A 21,604-nucleotide genomic window follows, 5' to 3' on the forward strand; every position below is an offset into this window, starting at 1 on the left:
GTTTCGCATTCTGTTTTTGTGGACATGATATCTTTTTCTAATAGGCGAAATCATTTCGTTACCATAAAGGTCAACAATCAGTATCAATACAGTATTTATATTTCTGCACATGAACGCCTTGTTAGCGACTTAATCCTGCATTCTATGGTAGCACCCTCCACTTAGCAACGCATATCTATTTCAAGTGGTATCTGTCAACTAGTTTATTTGTATTCTGTCAGAAGAGATTTCCGAATTCCAAATCACTTATCCTATTTACATTATGAGCAGATATGTGTTGGACGGTATCCAAAGCGAATGAGGGTGGGAAGTAGTAAGTCATTAATGAGAACTGTCACCGACAGTGTCAGCCCAGGAAGCATAGGAATACGTGTGACCGCAGTCAGGCCTTTTTTTGGCTAGCGCACGCCTTTGCTTAGCAAGATTTCTAAGATAAACTGTGATTTCTTAAGTTATCTGTCTGTTTCAGGAAACAATAAATAAAGTTACCAAATAATCTGTATAAATATCTGTGATGAAACAAGAAACCTTACTTATTTTAGGAAGCAGAATCTGAGTTCAAATGTTATTTGTACAACAGCATGACGTCGGTTTTAAGTATAACTTAATAGTTTAGCTAACATGTTCTGATGTACTGGAAATTGCAGATCAATCAAACCATATGTTACCAAAACGTAACATAAAATATAGAATTTATTGTCCTTAGCCCCCAGCAGGGTGTGTAAGAAGCTTTCATGGAATTAAAACCTTGCTTTGTTAAATGTGAGACAATGCTTTCAGCACCAATTTCAAGCACTCTTTCCTAAATGTAATTGAAAATATGTTGCTTGATATTGTGCTTGATATTCATATTCAAACATGTACCTTTCTATTTGCCAAGGTTCATGCACATCTAACAGTACCTAAACATTTTCAGGAATATTGCAGTAGTTTTAAGTAAGATGTTTTTTACCAGTAAAAAGAGAAAAAAGCATTGCAAAAAGTGGGGACATTTTCACATTCTTTTTATATTATGCAATGTCCTTCAAGGTGATTTCTTTAGCATTACTTCATGCCTTTGCCTGGAAATTTTGATTTGGACTTTTAGGGACACTAGACAACCTGTTGATTCATTTTTATCTAATGTGAAGATCTTTTATTTTCGTTTTCTTGCTAGGGCAGGCATTATTTTGAATTCATAAAATATCACCAGTTTTCTAGGTCAGTTTGACCTTCATTTCTTTTTGAAATTACAAGTAGTTTTTTATTTTTCATCTGTAACTATTGTTGTGCTATTTTATGCTTTATAGTTTGTATTGACTACTCTTTTGTTATGATTAGACAGAAAGGGGCTATTTTGCAGAATTTTCAAGGATTGTATAGAAAGTTTCCATAATTGTCAAGTACCAATATCAGCTCAGTGATGACATCATAAAGCCTTTTTTTTAATTTTTAAAGTACACATAGCCTGAAAATACAAACATAATCTTCATCTGTACCAAACGAAAAAGCTCACAGATATAATCTAATAAACTATTTTTTTCTGGTTCATGTGCAGCAAGCAGAGATCGCACTGCAATTTTGTAAATTTATGATTATATGATTTGCAACAAGTGATCACAAATGACCTACTTCTCAAGAAATTTATGATTTATTAAAACAGCATGCATGGCCATTGCTATTAGGGGCATGCACAGGTATGTCACCTCTGGCTGAAAAACCTTCTATTCTAAAAACTAGGAGTTTTCCATCTATGCATGCTTAATCAGCAGGTTTTCAAACTTGGCAAACAAAGGATGTCTCACTCATTTTGTCAACAAATGGGACCTAGAAACCCATCTTGAGCAAAATGATGATATTTTACTTATCTTAAAATGATATGTAGTAGCCAGCGATTTCAGTGCAAGCTCAAGATTTAAATCTTTTCTGCTCATTATTCTACTTCATCATGATTAATCGACTACTTCATGAAGAAGGTTATGTTGATGTAAAGGTAAAAAGAAATTAGGAAAAAAAGGAAAAGGGGAAAAATAGGACAACAGCATATGCCAAGATGAAATTTGGAGATTGAACAATGTGAAGCAAATGACATATCAGAGCTCAACATATCATAGAGAGAGCTCTGTTTGTAAAATACCTTCCCCCCAAAAATATTGGGGGCAGTTCAGGGAGAAAAGGGTGACTGCAGCCCTTAAGACCTTGGCTTAAGGCCTATGATAACATAACTCCCAGTTTTATTCCAATATTTGGTATAAACTTGTTTGTATAATCTAACATGAAGTCATGAAACAAGATACATCATTACAATGCCTACCGATATATTATCTAATTACTTGCTTAACCTGGTATGCCTTGGTTTAGACTTTCAGAATAACACTTAACTTGGGTATCTTCATTTTATTAAAGAGCAGCTACCTATAAACAAAATGCTCTGACCGATATCTAATCTCCATTACCTTTCTCTACAAAAATGGTGAAAGGGGCAGGCACATAGATAATAGGGGGCGTGGCGTGGGGGGCATAACGCCCCCCAAAGTTTGAAAAATCCAGTTATAGTTGGAAAACTTAACGTTTAACTTGGATTTTTTTCTCAAGACCAAACTTCTGAATTTTATATTTCAAGAATTGTGGGATTTCAAGTGTAAAAAGTTTAATCCTTGTTAAAATTCACTAATCGTTTTCTATTGTGAAGCCCCGTCTCCACTGGATCCAAATTGCACAATTGCACCGTTTGCTTTCTCTCTGAAGGGAGTTAAGTTTAATCAGATTAAGAACAGGCAAAATTGATTTCCTGATAAGAAACTTGAAACTTTACAGTTTGGAATAATAATACCTAAATTGATCAGAAAACAGTAAAGTGGGAGTTTTTAAGAGAACTGGGAGTAGTTGATCCAATAAAAAAATTAAGAATTGTTCAATACTAAAAATTCTCAACGCTTCTTATGAAAGACGAGTGTATGCTAAGCTCCCCCTGTTGTTTGTAAATGTTCTTAATTCATTAACATAAATTGCTATGATAAAGCTGCTGAGAATCAAGAAAACATTGCAAAAGCTGCAGCAGAAGTATTTGCTCAAAGAAGGGTGTTTCATTTTATATGCACTTGCTCTCAAATCATCATGTTAATTGTCAAGAACGAAAAGGCATTTGGCCCTCTGAAAATTGCTAATAGTTTCCTTCGATCAAGAAGAAAAAGATAAAGGGCTCAATTCCTTGATGCTTCTATATCGTGAAAGATATATTCTAGATAAAATCGATCTGCATCAAATAGCTTTAAAATGGGCAAATCAGAAATAGACTTCTTACGTGTCATGTTAATTCAAATTAGAGATTCACGTTTTTATGCTTTATTTTGAGTAAAATTTGAGTGATTATAAAGAAACTATAAATACAGAGTAAGGGCTATTTCCAAATATTTATTTGGTAGGTACAGTAGATTTGGAGGTGGAATGAAAAACTTCTCAAATAAAGTTGGAATTTTCATCCTTCCACGCCCCTCAAAAATTAGCCACTTGTTTTCGTCCCTGGAAAGGGGAATTGAAAATAACAATCCTTTTTTAAAACATGTAGAAGTAATTCTCCACTCATTTGCTTGCACATTCTGTCTTAAAGTTTTTTAACATTTGCAGCCATCCCTGACTAAATTGTAAGCCTAACAACCACTCTTTTATTCAGAATGTGCTGATACATTTTATTGGCTCTATATACTTTTTTGCAAATGGTATTGAGGCCGGGATGGCCCATTTCCTAATAAAAATACAACAATTACACAATTTAATAGATTGAGACTTTGGAAACCGCAGCTTGTTAATAAACTTGATAATGAATATCACAACAAGTAAAATGCATATTGTTGAAATAGTCAATAACCTCTTGTTATAAATCAGATAATTTGACGGTATGACGAGGTTGAAAAATCCCTCATAAGACAATTGCATTAAGTAGACATCTGCACTTGTAATTTACGTTTAATCGCGCAATTGATAATAAGTATCACGACAAATAAAACATGCATATTGCTGAAACAGTCGACGACTGCTTGTGCAGATTTTGCAGGGTCTTCATATGCCTGTTCCAATGTGCAAATTATGCTTTTAGCGAAGTTGCTTCTTGTAAAGTAATCCGACAGAAAAGTGTGGGCTATACATAAGCAAAATTAGATGAAAGTGTTTGGCTCTGATGAAAGTTTGCGATAAAAAGTGTCAGTGTAGTAGTGCCAAGGTTGTTTTGGGCCAGCTTGTGCCCAGGAGTGACTCGCAATCTGGGCCCTCCTAAGAAAGGTTTCTGTAACCACGCCCTTTAGTCTCTTAGAGAACTAGGGAAGCGCCGTCTATAGGGACAATTGTCAGGGCCTCCATCGAAGGGCCTTCGATTTCCCCTTGCCCCCACTTTCCAACCTGTGTTGAAACCATAGGGATAGGAATATGAAAACATTCCTATCTCTATGGTTGAAGCCCATATTTGTTGAAAAGGTTGTTAAGGATTCTTACCAAAGTTAATACAAAGAAATTATATACACGAATCTAGGACGTGGACATCTTTTTTCCTCCGCTATAAACTACCGGGCATTGATTCCATGCAAGAAGCTAAAAGAATACGTTTTTTGCGTTAGCGCTAGAAGAAAAAGATCTCGTTATAATCTGAAAGTAACAAAGTGTAAGATAATTACAAGCCCATCGTAGCACGGGCCCCAGGACTTTTGCCCCTTCTAAACAATACCCCTGAGTAGAGGGAAAGATTAGTACTGAAATAAATCGAAAGACTATTGAATCGCTTTTAATCATATGGCATATAGCAAAATGTTAGCCTATATTATCAAATATTGTGCCTTTGTACCTGTAATAGCTCTTTACAGGAAGTTGTGGCCATATCGGCAATAGGAATTATTTGATAAGTTATTACAGATATGTTGGAAACTGTTAACAGATACATTCACAGTATCTCCACCTGCTTGTATTTGCCCTTGATGATCATCTTCTTTCCGTTTCAAAACTCATTACTTCGCTTTGTCTTGTGACACAAGAGATGTAAAGGCTACCGTAATTTTAAATACAAGCTTATCATCTTTTCTTAAACGATTTTCCATCGAGTTTTTTCCCCTTTTGTAGCATGATTCCTTTTTTCCGCATTTTTAGTATTCCACTTCTTGCGAAGACAATATCTTGAATTTTGTCCGTGCAACAAATTTCCCCATGTCTAACAATACGATTTTTTGCTTGAGTTAGCAATCCCCGGCTTAGACTCTCTGAAATAAGTGATAGAATTTGCAGCCTGCCAGATTTAAGACTTCATTGTTTGTACAAACACTTCTCTGGCAACTTTCGTTTTATTTTTTTCTGTTCCTTTGTTAATGTTCTGTACTTGATGAATAATGCATGCAGATATAAGCCAGCAGAAAACGAAAGGTTTTTCTTTTCATAGATTTACACATGCTGTGAAGCGGTGATTTCTTCTGTAGCTTAGTTTACCTGCATATATGTAGTACACATAGGCTAGGCCATTAAGAAATCTCTGTCATCCTGAAATAATGAAACAACGCCGCAAACTCTTCGAGCTAATTCCGAAGTGTAAGTATTTTTATTGAATAACGATGATTTCGTTTGTTTACATTAGTCCCTGACTGGCCAGCTGAGGTAACTTCAGAGGCGTGGCATATTTTTCCTATGTTTAAACTCTGACCTTATGTAGTTTCACCCTGAAATTTCTTTTATTTCTTGGCGTTTTAAGAAATCATTTACATTTTTTCTTTACATCATTGGTTTGTTGATTTGATGTCTATTAATCAGCATAGATCTTCGTCCTCTTTTTTGAGTTTTAATATTGAGTTTATTTTATCTTGCTATTTATATTGAGATCTAGAAGTTATTATGGACTAGATCATTTTTAGACTATAAAGAGATATTTTGGAGACACATTAGAATTAGTTAATCTTTCAAGAATTTACTAAACAACAAAGTTTTTTACTGCATAATGACCAAATGGTAGGTAAGTTGGTATCCACGTAGAGATTGGAACTGGGATGGTAAAGAACTGGCTTCATTTCAGTATGCAGTAAAATGGTAATATTTTTTTTGTAAACTCGAAGGTTTGCAGTGTAAAACCAGTCAATTGTCAACAGAGCAGCTTGTATTTTACTTTGTACCTAAAGGTATTGGTTTTGAGGCTGGCACCAACTATGTAGCCAAACGAAGCCATAAGTGCATTCTAAGAAACCATATTTTAACTAATCCTTTGTGTTAATAACACGAACATTTATATATAAATGTTAAAGCAGCTGTTGAACGCAGACTATTCTGCGAAATTGTTATTTAAGAAAAAATTTTCTGTATGAAAACCAGCCAAGAATCAATGCTTGTCCCAAAGCCGCAAGGATGTATTATTAAAATCGACATCCTATTTTTGACATTTTCTATTTAAACCTGTAAGAAACATGTAAAATTCAATAGAATTTATCACATGTCTGTTGTAACCACATTTTTTAAGTATTAAAAGGATTAATGCACCACGACCCGTGGTGTTACATGGTTTGCAATGTCAGGTGTTAGCTATTGGCATGCATCTATTTTATTTGTATATATTTTGTCTCACGTTGATGGAAAGTTACTCAGTTAAATCGCATGGTCAAATCCACGGTGATGTTGACTTCAAGTGATAAAATAGCCTATTATAGTTGTGGTCTTCAGGAAACCACAATTAATGCTTCAATTTCGTAATTTCAGAAATTGTAATGTTTATTAAAGTAAAGTGTAGAAATACCCTCTTTATCTGACAGTAATTGTTAATCGAGTTAAGGCATACTTAGAAAACGTTAGTATCAACGTGCGTATTTAGTCAAAACATATTTAGAACGTCAGTATCAAAGAGGAAACAAGGTTCCTCTGAACGAATGAATGTAACAATGGAAAATTTAGAAGAAGTCCTGATAATTTATGATAATTTATGCCTGGCAATTTTTCTGGTTTTATTCGAAGTTTGTATTTTTGGTTTCGAAAAGTGAGCCAGAGAACGCGGTTTCATCCAGAAATCGCTTCAAAGTTGGAAAGATGTAAAGACAGGGCATGAATAATTTATTTGTTGGTGTTGAAAATAAATATGTTTATCCCTATTTCAATTGTTTCTGCTCACCAAAATAGTACTGTATTTAAAAAACCAAAATACACCTGGCAGGTGGTTAGGCGGTTGCTACATTGCATGTTACTGTTTTTGATTGCAACTGAAACTGGAGAATCAACACATTTGCTAAATGTTTACTTCTTGTTGGTGAAAAACAATTATAAACTCAATTTTTAAATTAAGAATCATGAAACCGAAGCCTGGAAAGCATGATTCACATTCGAGAAAGGCAAATTAGAAAAAAGTAATTAAAGTAATAACAATAATAATAATAATAATACGAATATTTCAACAGGATAAAAGCTTCAACAAAAATATTGCTGATTTCAATGCCTGTCCTGCTTAAAAGAAAAGAAAAGAAATGTTAAAAACCTAACTTACAACAGTGCAACACCCAATTTCCTTTTTTCATTTGTTTTGAAAGAAAGGTTTTCAAATAGAAAAGGAATCATTAGAAAGAAGATGAAATAAGTTGACTTTATTAAGAAAAAGGAAGAAGAAGAAAGAGGACTTTACTATACTCAAGTAAAGATCTTGAGCTGACGAGATAACTGAAACACTTTACTTCATTACAAGGGTGATACCCCAAGGCGTAAGCGATAATAAATACCCCGTGACCATTACATAACACCAACTGATTTTTAAACTGAAAATGTATCATGGCCCCCATGTATGTAAGAGTCCCTGCTTGCTTGCTTTACTGTACTGGGCGAATATCGCTCACAGCTTTTCTTCGCAATTTAATAGGATATCAACTGCTGGAATATATAAACAGAGACATAACATCCAAGCAAAAGTCTGATGGGATTGTTTGATATGAAGATGGCATGTTGCACTTGCGTGGAGGCAACAAATCTTGCTCTACTCGGCCAAATATAACTTGTTTTCATAAACTGTACAACAAAAGCGACCGCTTTCAAACCCAGTGCGACATCGCGCTTCAAATGCTGTAGCGAAACGATGCAGCATTGCCTTTGCAACAATTGTTGGATTTTTGTTGGATTTGCAGCATTGCTGGATTTTTAACATTACTTTCGAAAATATAATTTTAAACATATGCTTTGCTCTATGATCTCACTAATTGTTTTATGGAAATTGTTTCAACAGGTGAAGCAGAAAGAAGACTGCGTGCCAATGATAGGGATTACAACAGCCAGTTCCAATATACTGTAAGTGAATATATATGTATATGCCAATTATAGAGTGATGTTACTTATTTTATCTTGATTTAGATTATACTTGATTTAGGTTATACTCGTAGATAGCAACTCTTTATTGTTTTGCTCTACCTAGGTGTTATTATTTTCTCTGGTTCCGAGAAAAATTCCAAACAAACTTTTTAAATATCTTATTTTGTCAATAGTTTCTGATATGAGATAGAAACTTTTTTCCAAGGATGAAATTAGCAAAACTCGTGTACTGATTTTCCGTAATGACTTCCATGAATACTGAAATTTTTGTAATTTTCTTTCAATATGATCGGCTGGCAGACGTAATACTTTAGTAACCTCCCATGATGGATTGATGTTTCTTTTCTTTAGTAAGATTGCAGCTTATTTATTCATCTTTTATTATTTTGTTGGGAAACTTTAATTCATTTTTTGGGAAAATTGAATTATCTGCTTAAAAAATAAATAAGCTTTAAATCTTTAAATTCATTCATTTGGAAGCAAGAAACTTTTTAGAAGCAGTGAGTGCTCAAATCTGCCAGCCTTTGTTTCTTATCAAAAAATGGGGTGTGTATCCCCAACTGGATATTTGTTCGGTTAAGCCATATTTTCGATGAATTATGATGCATACACATTTGAGCTGAAAACGTCTAGACCCATCTGAATTACAGCCTGAAAGATAGAGTACTCGGGTTTAATTTAAAATAAAGATGAATATCTCCGTTTGCAAGAGCAATTTGATGCTTTTTTATTCGAACAGCCTTCATTTTGAACCTAAAGATAACCACATAGTTGCATATTAAAAAAGCGGTTTCAACCGATCAAAGAAATTTTAGTACGAAATGTTCTTTATTTGTTCATGCAGTTCTACAATACGTGTATTAATGCTTCTGCTAAACAAGTCAAAAATTATAACAAGCTGTCTATGTCTAAGATGCTTAGAAATGTGTATGGTGATATCTCTGATACGTGGCGTCTCTCCTGCTGATTCCTAAACATTCCGTCAAGAGAACTATCCAGCATCAAGGACTCCAGAGCGAGGCCCGTTTTCAGTTTCCGTCTATATATGGTGCTGTTAGAAAAGGGGGCATTAATGTAAAGATAGCTGTTTATTGAGGGTTTATAAGCTAATTCGTATGAAATTGTCAGAAAACCCGCATTTTTTCATGTTAATGATATTTTATTCATTGATCCTAGCTGAATTATCTGTGCATTCGCAGGCCTTGTCGTTTGAGGAGAGTCATAGCTCTTGCTCCCCTCCAGGCTCTCCTCAAATGCTGGAGGGGAGCCAGAGGTAGCTCTCCTAAATTGTTCTAAAAAGCAAATTTGATCTCCTTGAAATCAATTTTTCCTTTGTTTCTTTTCTTGTTTATCTACAAATAGCTCACCTGAATACTACTAGGGGGCTGTTTACTGCTCCCCTGTTTATGGCCAGGCCTGCATTCGACCAACCCACTCCCTCATTTTTTCAGATCCGGTCACCTCATAGATCATTTCAGAAAATATACTTATATCCATCACTGCACTTCCTTTTCAGATTTAAAATTTAAAATACTTTTCACAGTTTTCCCAAAACTCTTGATGCAAAATCTCAGGTCTTGTAATCCTTGTTCTATTTTGTCATTTCTGTGGAAGAGAAATGAGAAGAAATTGCTTTGTTGGCACGAAAATAAATAGATTCTTCTCATTGATTTGACGGGTTGCTAAGAGAATTCTTAAATTGAAGATTAACAAACCGCTCACAATGTAATACACCTTTGCTTAATCAAGGGATTATGACCAGAACTATACAACACCATGGCTTTTTCATTCTTGTTTATTTTACCCCTTAGTATGTATTCTGAAAGCGGTATTCAAAAAACTGTGCTATTTGTCATATCCCCGGAGGTGTTCATTTACAACTTGAAAATAGCTTGCAATGATGCTTCATGCTGCGGAGGACAATACTTTAAATTATGTTGTATATGATGATTGTATGGTAGTAAACACATTTAAAGAAATATTGATGGTAAAAATAGACAGAATTAGCGAGTCAATCACATGAATTATTCTAGTTTAGAAAGAATTGTGAGTTATTTTTTACCAAACTTTGCACAAAATATACGAATATTCTTTCAGATGCTAGTTGTTCAAATCTGTTGTTTTAGTAAGATAATCATGGAGCGACCATGTAACGGTCTATCTTTAAAGAAAAACTGATAGCATTTAGTTACTCATAAAAGTTCGAAAATTCTAGACATGCGCGTACAAAGGATATGCATTTCATTACTTTAAAAAGCTGGTTGATACTCTAAGAAGATGTTGTTATATCAAGAAAACAGCAAATTTCCAAAATGAGTTTTATTGTAATTCAGGAGCTTGGGCATAACATTAATTTGTCTACGAACCGATGGATAAATAACTATCAAAGATAAGCTTTTTAGCCATAGTCTGATGTAACCTTCTCTTTGATTTCTCCACAGGGTAATCACATACAGACTTATAGATAACCTTCTCTTTGATTTCTCCACAGGGTAATCACATACAGACTTATAGATACAATCTTCTCACTTTCATTCCACTGAATTTGTTCGAACAGTTTCAAAGGGTGGCAAATATCTATTTTCTTATTCAAATTATTATCATGGTAAGTTTCATTTGAATTTCTGGTTTTATTCTTTTCTTAATCAGTATGTTATGACAGAATTCTCCCCTTAACAGGATCGATCAAACTTTCACTTAAATATACTTTTTCTTTTTCATTTGAGTCTCTAATTAGAAGCGCTCAAACTTGCATATCTGTTATTAACTTGATTAATTAATAGATAAATAATATTTATCAAGAATCTTTTCAAGGCATTCAACGTATATGTGATAATTTTTACTTTTTCTCACCACCTGGCCTTGATATTTCTACTCTTGCGGTGACGTAGTTTGTATTTAACGGAGCTGGAGCCATAGCTTGACAAAGGATTTCTCGCTGTTTACTAACAAACGATCCTTTTTCCACATTTTCAATCATTTTCAGTTATTTAAGCTCTGTAAGAAACACGAAGAATCCAAGGGGTTTATAAAACTTTGATTTTCTTTCTGCGATTTGTCATTACTTTGACTTCATCAATTCGTATGCATATTTATAACTATGACTGCATCAATTAACTTTCTTATATCTCATAGCTCAATACCCCAGTAGAGCAGTAGAATACATGACTCGTTGAGAATGTGACTCGTTCATAATGATGATAAATGAACCATAACAGCTTTCACGTGAAACTTGATTCTTCATCGCCTCCTCCCCGCATCGAGGCTCGCTGTGCATGCATAGCTCATTACGTTCTTACTAGAGATGTATTCCTATTGGCTATTCCAACTCGCTCTTGACAGCAATAAATCAAAAATGGAGTATATCAACCCCCACAGGCCCATTCCCATCAAATCGGAGTTCGCGTAGTCTCCTCCAATTGGGATTTATTCACAATCATTTCTGTATTGCCAAGCCAAATTTTTTTTATATTGATTTTATTCGCTTTGCAGTCAATACCGCAAATTACGGCATTGAACCCGCTTGCCACTGCAATTCCACTGCTTTTTGTGTTAACAGCCAGTGCTGTGAAAGATCTTTACGATGATGTTGTAAGTCCAGCTCCTTTATTCTTGCTGTACGCATTGCTAATAAAATATCTGTGGAGCCCTGCAGGAGAGTAATTAAGATATTGTCAGTGATCTTAGGTTTCTTATAAGGTTTTCTAATTATTTATCTTGAAATTTTTGAATAATTTTGTTCATGGTTTTAACACCGTTTTGCATTTCACTTACTATATGCAAAAGTAAGCTGTAAAAATATCGAAGCAGAATTTAGATCTATATTAACTGCCTTTCAAGGTTTTTTCGTATAAATTTCTGACTTTCCTGAATTTTTAGAAAATCATTTATCAAGTTTTTCTTATTGTCAATTTTCTTATCACCCTAAAAAGTTTTCTTAAGGTATGCTATCATTTAATCACATGCTATCATTTGCTCTTACGATATCATTTGCTCATATCATGCCATAATTTGCTCTTATTGTTAAGTGGCCTGCTGTGTAGTGCTCATTGCCTTATATGTAGCGCTATACACGCTTTTTACTACGGAGAATGATAAGCTCATGGTTTATAACTTGGTGAAATGATTATATAGAAGCAGGCCTAAGCTATTTGTTGAAAGCTCAGATTCCTTTAATGATATCGTAGCAGTTTTTTTATTAGCATATCGCTGATTGATCGATTTAATTGCCACTTGGTTTTGCTTTGTAGGGAAGACATAAAAGTGATAACAGAGTGAACAACAGAAAAGCCCATTTGCTAAGAGACGGAATGTATGTACTAGCAGAGATAACTATGTTTTTTAAATCTGTAAGCTGAACTATGATACATGATATGATATGAATCTTATCTATGATACATATAAAATGACACAAGAGTCTTTTAAAGACCTGCAAAATGACTTTTGGTGTATTTTAACGATTGAAAATCGTGTAACTTAACAACTTGTCAGGCAAGAAGATAGCAGATACTTGGGCAACAGTTTTGGAAACACGATAGGCCAGCACTTCTAAGTTTTTGTCGCTTGTACGTATGTTTGTCATAATATTCAGCTTTTTTTAAATTCGCCCTGATTATAAGCAAGCAGTCGAGGAAACTTGTCAGATCTAATTGTTAAGATCTTACACAGACTATCAAAAATTTAATTTTCTTTAAGACTTCAACTTTTGTTTTGTTTTGTCTTGATTTTGTGTAGTATGAAGTGGGTTCCATGGTTATTTAGCAACAAAATAAAGCTTTCAAATTGCGTTCGTATTATTACAGTTGACGACACACTGTATTTGTAATGTAAATCATTCTAGTCTATCAACCTTAAGCGTTTTTATTATCGAAGTTGTGACCTTCCATGGTAGATATTAAAACATTTTGTCCAAAATTTTAGCATTGTGAACGAAGCTTGGCAAAATGTTCAAGTTGGTGACATTATAAAACTAGAAAGCAACCATCACGTTACGGTATTAAACTTTATTATGTTAAATTTCGATTCATATATGTTTGTACAAATTTTGAGTTGCAAATGATGTATTATATATGTTATAGTACCTCCGTTTCAAAGTCCCATGCAATCGATACTGCAATAAACGTAATTGACAATGCGATTAAAATGCAAGAAGATAATACGGCCTTGCAGCTTTACAGAAAAGATAATATAATATAATATTTTACAGTTAAAATAGTTAACAAAATAAATGCTTTCTAGGGAAAATCAACTGAAATAAGATTTCTGTGTGATATTGATCAGAATTATGTCAGTAATTGTAACGCTGGTCCATGAAGTCTGTACTACCATCAACAGAAAAATTAACAATAAGTGCCAATTCAATGCTAATGATAAAGTTATTTTATTCAATGCAAGGCAAAAATACTGCTTCAGAGTATTTTGTTGGTATATTCTTTGTAGATTTCCTAAGAATTTTTTCTGTGATTTGAAGCTAATCTCACTTTTTAGGCCGATTTGCTGCTATTATCAACCAGTGAACCAAGTGGCCTTTGTTACATAGAAACTGCCGAACTTGACGGGTAACTTATTCTCTAGAATATTTTTTGTATCTTTATAATTTAGAATACCCAAATGAAATGCTTTATCTCGAATATAAACTTAGAAGTTCCACTTCAAGCTATATACCATTTCTGTAGTATTCAACCCAATACTCAGTTTATCCCTCATTCATTCAGCCACCACCCATCCTTTCTACAGTTCTGATGATATTTAACTTGTTTTATCGATTTTGATATTCATTCAACCATTCATTCATTCATTCATTCATTCATTCATTCATTCATTCATTCATTCATTCATTCATTCATTCATTCATTCATTCATTCATTCATTCATTCATTCATTCATTCATTCATTCATTTATCCATCCGCACGTTATTGACTTTGTTATCGTATGCATGTGACAATGTTCCATCATAACGATCTGTTAGCTTTATAATAAAATTAATGTTTTGTAATAAATTCATGTAGTTATCTTGGCAAACTTGACAAATTTTTGGTGATGGATATTTGATACTAGTTAAATGGAAAGATGTTGAAATTTATTTTCATTGCAGAGAAACAAACCTTAAAGTGAGACAGCCGCTTATCGAAACTGCTGCTTTGGGTGACGATTTGATTGCACTTAGTAATTTCAGAGGTATGTTGCAATTCAGACTGTATAGCTCAAACAAGCCTAGCCATTTTTAATCTCAATTAATTAGTTTCATTATCGTATCCTTGTGTACTAAAGTTGGTTAGATTATAATGGTTTCTCGAAGCTAAAATAAAATGATCCCTAAAAGCTCTAGAATATTCCAAACACTAATTGTTTCTTTCAGCTTTTAGCAGTGGTTTTCAATATTTTCGAATGTGATTTTGCTTATCACGTATCGTACTAGCTTATCAAGTATTAGGGTTTTGCTGTTATGCTATCATACCGTTTTTTTGTGTTTGACGATTTAATCTATTTTGGGTGCACGGTTGAACTCTAATTTCTGGTAGGAATTTTGATTTCTCTAAATTTTTGTAATTCCAGGTGAAGTAACCTGTGAGCCTCCAAACAACAGACTTGACAAGTTTCAAGGAAAGTTAGAAATTGGAGATGAGAAATGCTCATTGGATAACTCTAACATCGTTCTTCGGGTAAGATGTCATAATTTGATCATTTAATAGAATTTCATTCACATCTTCATTTGTCAATTGGCTTTTAGATTAACTTCAAGGATATGTCTGAATGAACCGGGATGCATACTAATAGGTTTTGAAGAGGTAGGTCTAATCTCATTTGCAACTGTTGTATTCATGTCGCTAGAAAGTGATGCAAAAGAGAAGCAGGGCAAGAGATTCTCTTTCCAATAAAAGAGGCCGTTTTTATTGCTGTCACTTAATTGTAAAAGAACAGGTATCGTGAGGTATCGTTGATACAAGAGGTATCGTGTTTTCTTTCTTGATACCTGTACACAGGGTTTTACGCCCCCTGTTATATTATCATGAATGAACAATAAAAACAAAAATTATTGATGGCAGTATCTTTATTCTTCACATTGAAGGGTCAATCCTTCATTTTGGTCAGCTGAATACCAGAAAGTTTGCTGTGGTGATCTCAGAAACACAATACACAGGGCTTTGCTTATTTTGAAAGAAACACAGCTAGCAATATTTATCTTCTTGATAACTTACTTTGTTGTTGATAACATTATGTTTATTGTCGGCATTGAAGATTATTAAGCGTACTGAATATTTGATCAGTAATTAAACCACAAGGCACAAAAGTAAAAAAATAGAAATATCATGATAAGGGACACATAGACAAATTTTTAAATAGACTGTTAAATTTTGAACAGAACTCTCATTGGTGATTTCCTGATGCGGGCATGTTTCTTGTTTTTTTCGTAGCCTGTTTTATCGTTCTCAATATCAAGTGCTACTTTAACAAACAGATTTATCTTACAGGGTTGCGTATTGAGAAATACAGAATGGGTTTTTGGCTTGGTTATATTTGCTGGCCATGATACAAAACTTATGATGAACAGCGGTAAGACTTTTTCATAAATGTACTCGCCGCACGTCAATCAACTTCTTGCAATCTTACACAGTTCTGAGAAGCTCTTTTTTAGATTACTCATTAAGCATTTGCTGTTAACAATATGCTGTTTAATGCAGGGTGATGCGTGCCTGATAGTGGAGGAAGTCTCATTTAAATTGACCAGTTGCTTCGATAAACGCATTTGTGTGCTAATTCAAACACACTGTATACTACTCCGTTTTATTTCCTTAGGTAAAGCTGCCTTCAAAAGAACGAAGCTTGATAAACTTGCCAACGACCTTGTTCTCAATGTACGTATGTGTTTACATATGCAGAGTCCAGAAAGGTTTGCACCCAGTGACGGATTTACCGGGGGATGGTGTAGGAGGTGCGACAATCCCCCAATATTTCTGTGTCCTTCGGTAAATTTTGCTCCCATTCGCTAAAAATCATTTTTTGATAGCCAGTAGTAATCGAATAAAGCAAAAAGTTACTTCATTTATCTTCTTATCTTCTTTATCTTGAAGTTAAAAACTGAATTTTGAAAAGGGGCGTTTCCATCATTTTTCAGTGACGGGACAGGTGTGGCACCAAAATTCAGTTGCTATCCAACATCAATCCCTGTCGCTTAAATTCGTCCCTGCTTGTACCCTCCCCATTTATTAACAAATCATGAAAACGTGATTTGGGTCTGGTAACGGGGGTTTTTCTATTTTCAATGGCCTTTTTCACGGGCCTTGACCAAGCAAGCGCCAGTTTTTATGGATTCTATATCTTATATGGGAAATTTTTATTAGTAGCAGGTTAATTCTGAAATGGCCCATATTTTAGAGATAATTTCCTGCTCTATCAATTCACGTAGATATTGCTTGGTGATTTTTTACAATTATCACTTTTTATTTTTGTTAAACTATCATATTTCTCATCAATTTCATTGCTACAGTTCCTAATTCAGTAAAATGGTTATACAATGCATGATATTAATCATCAATGATAAGTTTATTCATTTTATATCCAAACAGTTGATATTTTCTTCGTTTAAATAAATTTTCCTTTGGTTTTCAGATAGCCTTGGCCCTCATAATCATATGCACATTCTTGTCATTCATGTCATACTTCTGGGAGAAGGGTACTGGAAAGGTTTGTTTTTCATTGCAATATCCTGGGACCTAACATTTGGTTATTTAATTCAGGTTCTCTTAAGCTATAAGAAGCCTGTATAAAAGCTGGCTTTCGTTTAATCCTTAAATGAATTAAATTGGTATGTGTGTAGCCTTTATATGTGTTTGGGACCGTCGTAGTTGAGTTTCCTTTGCCCGATAATCGACTTTGGTCCTTGAGGTGCTACAAGGCCTAGACTGGTTAAATGTACTTCCCTTGTTGCCACTCTTGAGAACTGAGAACGCTGGTTTGCTGATAGAGGCAATTATGTAAGCGAACAAAGAGCATTGTCATAGGAGTTAAACAACCTTCCCCAAGCTAAGGTATTTCATTGCTTATTGCAAGCATATGATTCTATTGGGCTAATTGATATTCAAAAACAAAGAGAAGAATAGTCTAAAATCTATAAGCTAAATTATGTTTGTGATTTAGACAACTTGTAAGACACGTTGAAGGATTTAAAGATTTCTCTGCAGTCAGAAAACCGCCGTAAAGCATCTTTCTATATTTATAATACATATTTAAAGAATATAAATCCAAACTGTAAGGTATAAATGATCTAATGATTTCAGATAATAAATATCATTAAGCTTAACTTATATGAATGACGAATTTGATTGTTAACTTGCCACGATACCATAAAAAACCAGTTATATGTTATGAAATAATGATACGACATCAGAATTGTGGCCAGCAATAACAGTATTTGAAAAGGAAAAGACCATGAGATAATCGATGAAAAACCCTAAGCCTATTATCATTGGTATTTGAAGTTGAAACCTTTCTGTTTGGCTATCGTTACTTCTGCAATATTTAATTTCGTTGCTGATATTTCCGCTTAACGTTGCTGATATTTCCAGTAACGATCTAAATTTCTTACTGTTGCAATATTTTCGTTATATTTCATATTTTCACATTAAAGCTTTTTATCATATGAACTAATCAGTGAGTATTGTTCATTCTAGGGTTTCACTGTATACCTTCCATGGGATTCGTACTACAAAGAAAACCCAGCCTTGATTGGTGTTTTTCACTGGCCAGCTTTTATCATGGTTCTTAATACGCTCATTCCAATTAGTCTTTATATTAGGTAAGAAGAATATCTTTTCATAACCTTTTCCCGTATTGGTTCCTGAAGTATTCTCTTCAAGCTGCATATCTGCCACTGTGAACAACAAGACTAACCTCATACTCTTATAATGTATATAATTAGATGTACCTTGTTACAATGCTTTCTTCCCACAAATCTAAGAAAACTGCGCAGTAATATGGTTGACAGTTGCCCACACTAACAGCATAACCACAGGCTGCACCAAAGTTTCCAAAGTTCTATGGAATCTAAAAGACTGGAATTATAAGAACTAAATATTTCTCTATGAATTTGCATTTTTGTTGCCTCAAGCTGATAACTTCGAGTAAAGAAGTAATTTATTACTGAGAAATCGAATCATGTGACACAGGACGCAAATTGCTCGACATATATTTAATTTTTACATGTTTTTTCTCGAAAATTTTGTTTATAAATTGTAAAAATGTCTTCCTGATTATCTTTGGACTGAATGACGGCAAGAGGCTTCGAATTAGATTGTTTCATTCATATTCAACCTTTATCTTGTTTCCTTAAATTTCTTTTTTCTTAAGTATGTAACACTTCTTATACTAACAATGGCTCTCGTGTATCTTGGCACTTTCAGTATAAGTATGACGTATCTCCTCGTCTTATCAAGCCTATATGTGGAGTCATTTGGACGATAAAGCACTTTTGTGTGTTTTTTCTAGTGTTGAAATCATTCGTTTTGGGCAGAGCTTGCTAATCAACTGGGATTTGAAAATGTATCATGCGCCGTCAGACACTCCTGCAAGAGCTAGGTATTCACAATTTGAATTTCAGTGTTTAATTAAGCTATCACGATAACCGCTTTTCAGCTTCTAGAAGTATTTTAATGCTGCTTAGCTCTATCCAACCATTAATACTTTGCAATAATAAAAGAGAATTTGGTCAAAAATAATTTCTCCAATGTTAACAGGGTTTGTTAACGCATTTAGACTTAAAACTGCTGTGAGAGAAGTGTATTGAAGTTAAGATATCCTGAATTTATCTTCAGGAACACGACGCTGAATGAAGAGTTGGGCCAGATACAATATATTTTTTCAGATAAGGTAAGGACATACTACAACTTCATACCACATTAGTCACATTGGAATCCTTCACATTGGCATCCAGCCTGAGATGGCATCCTTCCCTGGCCACAGTACGCCCTAACACACCTATTCTGTGACTTTTGCAAGGAACCAAAAGCCACATTTCTTCTACAATGCTAATATCTCGAACTCGCATGATTTACAGACTTTCTTCGATGTAAACTTGCGAAGTTTTTTTGCTTAGAAAATTCTTCTGAATGGTTTTGAATACATTTTCCTTTTATTACAATCTCAAATAAACTGAATTCCTTTGCGCTGTTATTTACCTGCAAGAAGGTCATTCATGCTTCTTTTTTGTTCGTAAATCTAGAATCACTGAAAGAAAATTCTAACCAGGAATTCTAGCAGATAATTGGTAATTTGACTTTGTAGACTGGTACTCTCACTCAAAATGTCATGACGTTCAAAGAATGCTCGATCAATGGGAAATTATATGGTAAGTTATTCATCGTATTAATGTTTTTACTGAAACACATATTAAGTTTGCTTTCAGAGTAGAAACTGCTTCTATTTTGTCTCAAGACATTTTCCATGGTTGGGCTTTATTTATTTGTTTGTAAGTATAAAGAGCGAATACAGTTGTATCTGTATGAAGAAAAGTGGCTAGCACCCTGACTTGGTATTGTGGTGCTGCAAGAAAAAAAAGTTTTAGACACACAAGGGAAACACATCTGTCAGCTGTTAGAAATGCATCATAATGGAAATTGAAACAAAACAGGTTCTTTTTCATAAAGAATTTACTGACTTCTTATTACGAGCACTCATATTCTATTTTTATGGGTTTATGAAAAAGACTTCAAAGTTTTCGTTGAAGCTGTAGCAGAGACCTGCACTTCAAAATTTCTTTTGATCAATGCAAGTCATAAATAATCGTTTTTTATTTTACACAGGACATGAAGAGGAAGATCCTGAACCTGTAGTAGACAATTTGAAGATAGAGTCTGTTTCTTCTGAAAACATGTTCTCAAACACGGTAATATAGATCAATCTATGCGTTCAGAAATTTTAACATCTGTATTTCCGTCGTGCATCAACATTATTCATGACCCTTAACCAACTTACAAACCTGTGTGTAAAAACCATATATTTGGGTAATGTATATTGAATGTATAGATAGATAGATTAGATTCAACGCTTAATAATCTAGTGTGTAAGTAATGAATCATTTCATTATCAGCATGTCTTGAATGATAGAAAGCATCCTCAATTTTGTCGTTTGTGTCAGATCGTTAGCACAAAGTTTAAGAAATTGAGTAGTTGTGCTTTATGATTTGAGTAATTTGGCTTGCTCAATAAGTTACCTGTTCAGCTAGCAATTTTTATATATAAGTGCTAGATTTTTGAGTAATTTTCAAGCGTGCTTATTTCCTCTTGTATACAGCTGGGTAATCTACTCACGATATGATATCCCAATAATCCTTTTTTCGCGATAAAACATTTTTATCTATTCTTTATTAAATTGTTACATTCCGAAGGAAAGATTTTAAAGCTGTATATTACATAAGAATTTCTGAGTAGATCAGAATATATTTTTTCGGGTTCTGATTTCGTTATGTTTTGTTCAAATTTTTCATGAAAAAAATAAAAATGTTTATTATACTTTTATCGGAAAATCTAAACTTCTCGCCCTTCCAATGACTTTTCCTGTCTACGCCACTGAATGACATGATCATTCCTGCTAATGTTACCTCCTTCCTGTCGTGGTCTTAAAATTTTGCATCGGATACTTATGATTCAAATTAGCTTGTTATAATGCAAATTGTTAGGCCCCATTTACTATTGGGAATTATCTAGTTAGCTTTCCCCATGATTTTTTAGATTTAGCATAAGATGCCCTTCATATTTGATAACTAACATTGTTTTAAAAAAATTCCAACACTAGTGGCTTTGAAGTTACCATGTTACTTTATGTGACAGTTACCATGTTACTATTTTGCAGAAGCGGCCGATCGATCTATCCAGCAACCCTTATGCCGATCCAGTCTTCAAATTCTACGACCAGACCTTAATTCCTGACTTGGAGAATGACCAGGTTAGAATATTTGTAGCCAAAATGCTTGCGTTTAAAAGACTTACCTTCATAATTCTTACACTAAATGCTTACATTTTCTGATGTTTAATTTAAACTGATATATTAGTGTTTAACCTATATATCAGTAACTTCAACTGGTACACTGTACAAAATTTTGCCTTTGCCAACTAACACCTTAACAATTTCCTTGATTGCTCGCAGTCGTGAATTAATTTTCCTGAACTTCAGCTTTAGGGCATTAGATATTTTTTTCACATAGTTTAATTGATAGACTAATTTGATGTCTTTCAGAATGTAATTGAGTTCTTTCGCCTGCTTGCCTTATGTCACACTGTGATGGTCGAGGAAAGAGATGAAGTTGGTAAGCTATTAAACTTTGTATG

The 21,604-nt window shown here is 34.0% G+C and overlaps 1 protein-coding gene across 2 annotated transcripts in view; it reads left to right on the forward strand.

The window, feature by feature from the left end:
• The window catches only part of LOC135687304 (phospholipid-transporting ATPase ID), a 38,652-nt gene that overhangs the window by 450 nt on the left and 16,598 nt on the right, over positions 1-21,604 (forward strand). Inside the window, exons 1-19 of one of the 2 annotated variants that reach the window (XM_065203835.2) lie at positions 269-5,544; positions 8,198-8,259; positions 10,772-10,885; positions 11,773-11,871; positions 12,531-12,592; positions 13,201-13,273; positions 13,768-13,838; positions 14,376-14,458; positions 14,837-14,943; positions 15,754-15,835; positions 16,079-16,137; positions 16,892-16,966; positions 17,953-18,077; positions 18,767-18,856; positions 19,093-19,147; positions 19,562-19,625; positions 20,080-20,162; positions 21,129-21,221; positions 21,513-21,582. In XM_065203835.2, coding sequence (XP_065059907.2) covers positions 5,505-5,544; positions 8,198-8,259; positions 10,772-10,885; positions 11,773-11,871; positions 12,531-12,592; positions 13,201-13,273; positions 13,768-13,838; positions 14,376-14,458; positions 14,837-14,943; positions 15,754-15,835; positions 16,079-16,137; positions 16,892-16,966; positions 17,953-18,077; positions 18,767-18,856; positions 19,093-19,147; positions 19,562-19,625; positions 20,080-20,162; positions 21,129-21,221; positions 21,513-21,582 — 1,507 coding nt within the window. In that variant the 5' untranslated portion in view covers positions 269-5,504. Of the gene's footprint in view, positions 1-268; positions 5,545-8,197; positions 8,260-10,771; positions 10,886-11,772; positions 11,872-12,530; positions 12,593-13,200; positions 13,274-13,767; positions 13,839-14,375; positions 14,459-14,836; positions 14,944-15,753; positions 15,836-16,078; positions 16,138-16,891; positions 16,967-17,952; positions 18,078-18,766; positions 18,857-19,092; positions 19,148-19,561; positions 19,626-20,079; positions 20,163-21,128; positions 21,222-21,512; positions 21,583-21,604 lie in introns of those variants that run through there. The other variant, XM_065203834.2, reaches the window with a different exon arrangement.

Source organism: Rhopilema esculentum, chromosome 20 (assembly GCF_057945365.1).
Source record: "Rhopilema esculentum isolate cy_ngs chromosome 20, ASM5794536v1, whole genome shotgun sequence".
Classification (NCBI taxonomy): domain Eukaryota; kingdom Metazoa; phylum Cnidaria; class Scyphozoa; order Rhizostomeae; family Rhizostomatidae; genus Rhopilema; species Rhopilema esculentum.